This window comes from Aythya fuligula, chromosome W (assembly GCF_009819795.1).
Source record: "Aythya fuligula isolate bAytFul2 chromosome W, bAytFul2.pri, whole genome shotgun sequence".
Classification (NCBI taxonomy): domain Eukaryota; kingdom Metazoa; phylum Chordata; class Aves; order Anseriformes; family Anatidae; genus Aythya; species Aythya fuligula.
Window position 1 is genome coordinate 12,697,721 of NC_045594.1, and position 3,089 is coordinate 12,700,809.

At 52.8% G+C, this 3,089-nt stretch overlaps 1 protein-coding gene across 1 annotated transcript; it reads left to right on the forward strand.

The window, feature by feature from the left end:
• Positions 1 to 1,320: 1,320 nt before the first annotated feature.
• Positions 1,321 to 2,262, forward strand: LOC116501299 (olfactory receptor 14C36-like). Its single transcript, XM_032206818.1, has one exon. The coding sequence runs from the start codon at positions 1,321 to 1,323 to the stop codon at positions 2,260 to 2,262; it is 942 nt and encodes a 313-aa protein (XP_032062709.1).
• Positions 2,263 to 3,089: the final 827 nt, after the last annotated feature.

Consider the following 3,089-nt stretch of genomic DNA (forward strand, 5'->3'; position numbering starts at 1 on the left):
ACTTCTGGAGAGATGTCTTCAATTGTCTCTGAGTGCCTGAGGTTCGTGGGCTCATCAGCAAAGCCCCCAGAGGGGTGATTGCAGTGCCTTGGGCTGGTGCTGTGCTGCTGAGCTGGGCCAGGCTCATGGGACAGAGAGAGCTCGTGGCAAGAGGGCCGTGGTGCAGAGAGACAGCTGTGGCCAGGAGCAGCTCCTCTGCACAGCGCAGCAGGAAAGAGACACAGAGGCACAGACACAGAGAGAAGAAAAGGAGAGAGGGGCTGAAGGCAGTTGGCAGTGGGAGGATGCTGAGAGCTGCCTGCAGGAGAAACCTGCACAGCCCTTGACAAGGTAAGTGTCTGGCTGCAGGGCCATGCAGCTGCAGGTCCTGGAAGGGTTTCCTCCTGCTAGGTCTTGTTTCTGGGAGGGCAGTGGGCAATGCAGTAGGCTTTGAGAGTCCTGCTGGGTTGCAGTGCGAGCTGAGGAAGTCTGGCAGAAGCCCCTTGGAATGTCATAACCTAGCTACCCCTGGTCAGCCAGGAGTGTGGTGGCCGAGCCTCCTCCAGACACTGCAGGGGATGCAGTTTGAATATTGGGATACCCCAGCTTGTGAATATCCAGCTCAGTCTGAGGGGTGTCCTCCTGGTCTGCATGATGCTCTCCAGCAGGATGCAGCTCTCTCGTGGCATCCTTGTGCCCTTGCAGCATCCAGGTACCTGAAGGAGGAGACACCTCCGTGTTAAGGCCATGCCTGGATGTGCTGCTGGATGGCTGTCTCTGGGAAGCTGGAGTGAGGCTTCTGCAGCCCTGGTTAGGAGGGAAGAGCTGAGATCCTGCTAAGACCCCGTGAGACAAGGTGAAGATTCTGTCCTGATGCACTTGGACTCAGGCTTTTCTGCTCTCAGTTTTCTTTTGTTTCTTCTCAGGGAAACATCTGAGTGGGATGGTCCTGCAGCTCAGAGAGGTGACACAGAGCAACTGAGAACAGGACCACTGGGCAGAGCTGCTCTGCTCAGTCTTCACCTAGGCACAGCCCTTTTGCCTCCTGGCAAACACAGGATTTCACCGTGAGTGTACAAGTAATGTCAGGGAGTGTCAAAATCCAATACCTCAACTAGGATAGGGCAACTAGAATAAAATAAAGTGAGGGAAATAGTTGCAGCTCTGCTTTGCATTCAGCTCAGTCTTTTGCAGCAATACTTCAAAGCTCATTGATCTGACATTTGTCTGAATATGAGTTAGCCAGCCTTTTGTTTTATTTCCACTTTTCTTCATAGAAGTTCATTCTAACGTTTTTCTGCCGTCTCCCCTTCAACAGACAAACAAGTACAAAGTCAGAGAATGCCCAACAGCAGCTCTGTGAACGAGTTCCTCCTGCTGGCATTCGCAGACACGCGCGAGCTGCAGCTCCTGCACTTCGCGCTCTTCCTGGGCATCTACCTGGCTGCCCTCCTGGGCAACGGCCTCATCCTCACAGCCATAGCCTGCGACCACCGCCTCCACACCCCCATGTACTTCTTCCTCCTCAACCTCGCCCTCCTGGACCTGGGCTGCATCTCCACCACTCTGCCCAAAGCCATGGCCAATGCCCTCTGGGACACCAGGGCCATCTCCTATCAAGGCTGTGCTGCTCAAGTTCTCTTTTTTGTCTTCTTCTTTGGTTCAGAGTATTCAATTCTAACTGTCATGGCCTACGATCGCTACGTTGCCATCTGCAAGCCCCTGCACTACGGGAGCCTCGTGGGCAGCAGAGCCTGTGCCCAGATGGCAGCAGCTGCCTGGGGCAGTGGCTTTCTCAATGCTGTCCTGCACACGGCCAACATATTTTCCCTGCCCTTCTGCCAAGGCAATGCTGTGGACCAGTTCTTCTGTGAAATCCCCCACATCCTCAAGCTCTCCTGCTCAGATGCCTCTCTCAGGGAAGTTTGGGCACTTGTGTTTAGTATTTTTTTGGCCTTTGGTTGTTTTGTCTTCATAGTGGTATCTTATGTGCAGATCTTCAGGGCAGTGCTGAGGATGCCCTCTGTGCAGGGCCAGCACAAAGCCTTTTCCACATGCCTCCCGCACCTAGCCATCGTCTCTCTGATGGTCAGCACTGCCATGTTTGCCTACCTGAAGCCTCCCTCCATCTCGTCGCCATCCCTGGACTTGGTGGTGTCACCTCTGTACTCAATAGTACCTCCAGCAGCGAACCCACTCATCTACAGTATGAGGAACTGGGAACTAAGGGATTCCATCAGGACTCTACTTGAATACACACATCTTCAGCAAATTCACCTATAAAACTACGCCTAATATTAGAAATCCTAGTTTTTCTCAGAAAGAAAATAATATCATGTCTTCTGTTATTAAATGTCTGTATTATTATTTTCTCTCAGTATTTCACTTTTGAATTAAATAATATTATTTTTAACCCCCCCTAGAATCAATTATTTTCCTATTGAAGACGGCTCCCTGTGTAGATAAACCCAATAATAAAGCCATTAGAACTTCACTGGTCTCAGCTGCCATCTCTTCCCATCTCTTCTGGAGCTGGGGGAGCAGCCCCAGCACTCAGGAGGGGCTCAGGGCCAAGAGCCCAGCTGCCACATGCAGGAGCAGCCCCGGTGGCCTCGGGGCTGCCCCTCACTGCCCGCTGGGCTCTGCCTGTCTGCTGCCTTTGGTTTGGGGCTGCTGCTTCTCCGGAGCCCTGGCCATGGCCAGCAGCAGGATGTGGCATTTTCACTATTGCTCTTTAGGCTTCCACATTGTTCTGGGTAAGCCCTCAGATCTCAAGTACCTTGGTGACAGTCCTGTTGTCTCTGCAGTGGCATCCCTGTGGCTGCAGGCGGCAGCAAGCACTGTGCAACCCTGGGTCACAGCTGCCTCCCTGCTAGCACCACAGTAACAAGAGGGGCTGCTGAGGGCAAACCCAGGACCCTGGACACCTCTTCCAAATGTGCTATCAGGAACACAGCCAAAGGGTTGCTCCCTTCTCTTCTCTATTCTGGGTGTTCATCATAGAGTGAAGGACACAGGCTGAAAGTCCCAGGGTGGTCCTTGAGGAACCAAGGGCAACACTAGGAGCTTCCGTTACGGCAGAACTTGCCTAAGGTGATGACAACTGATCT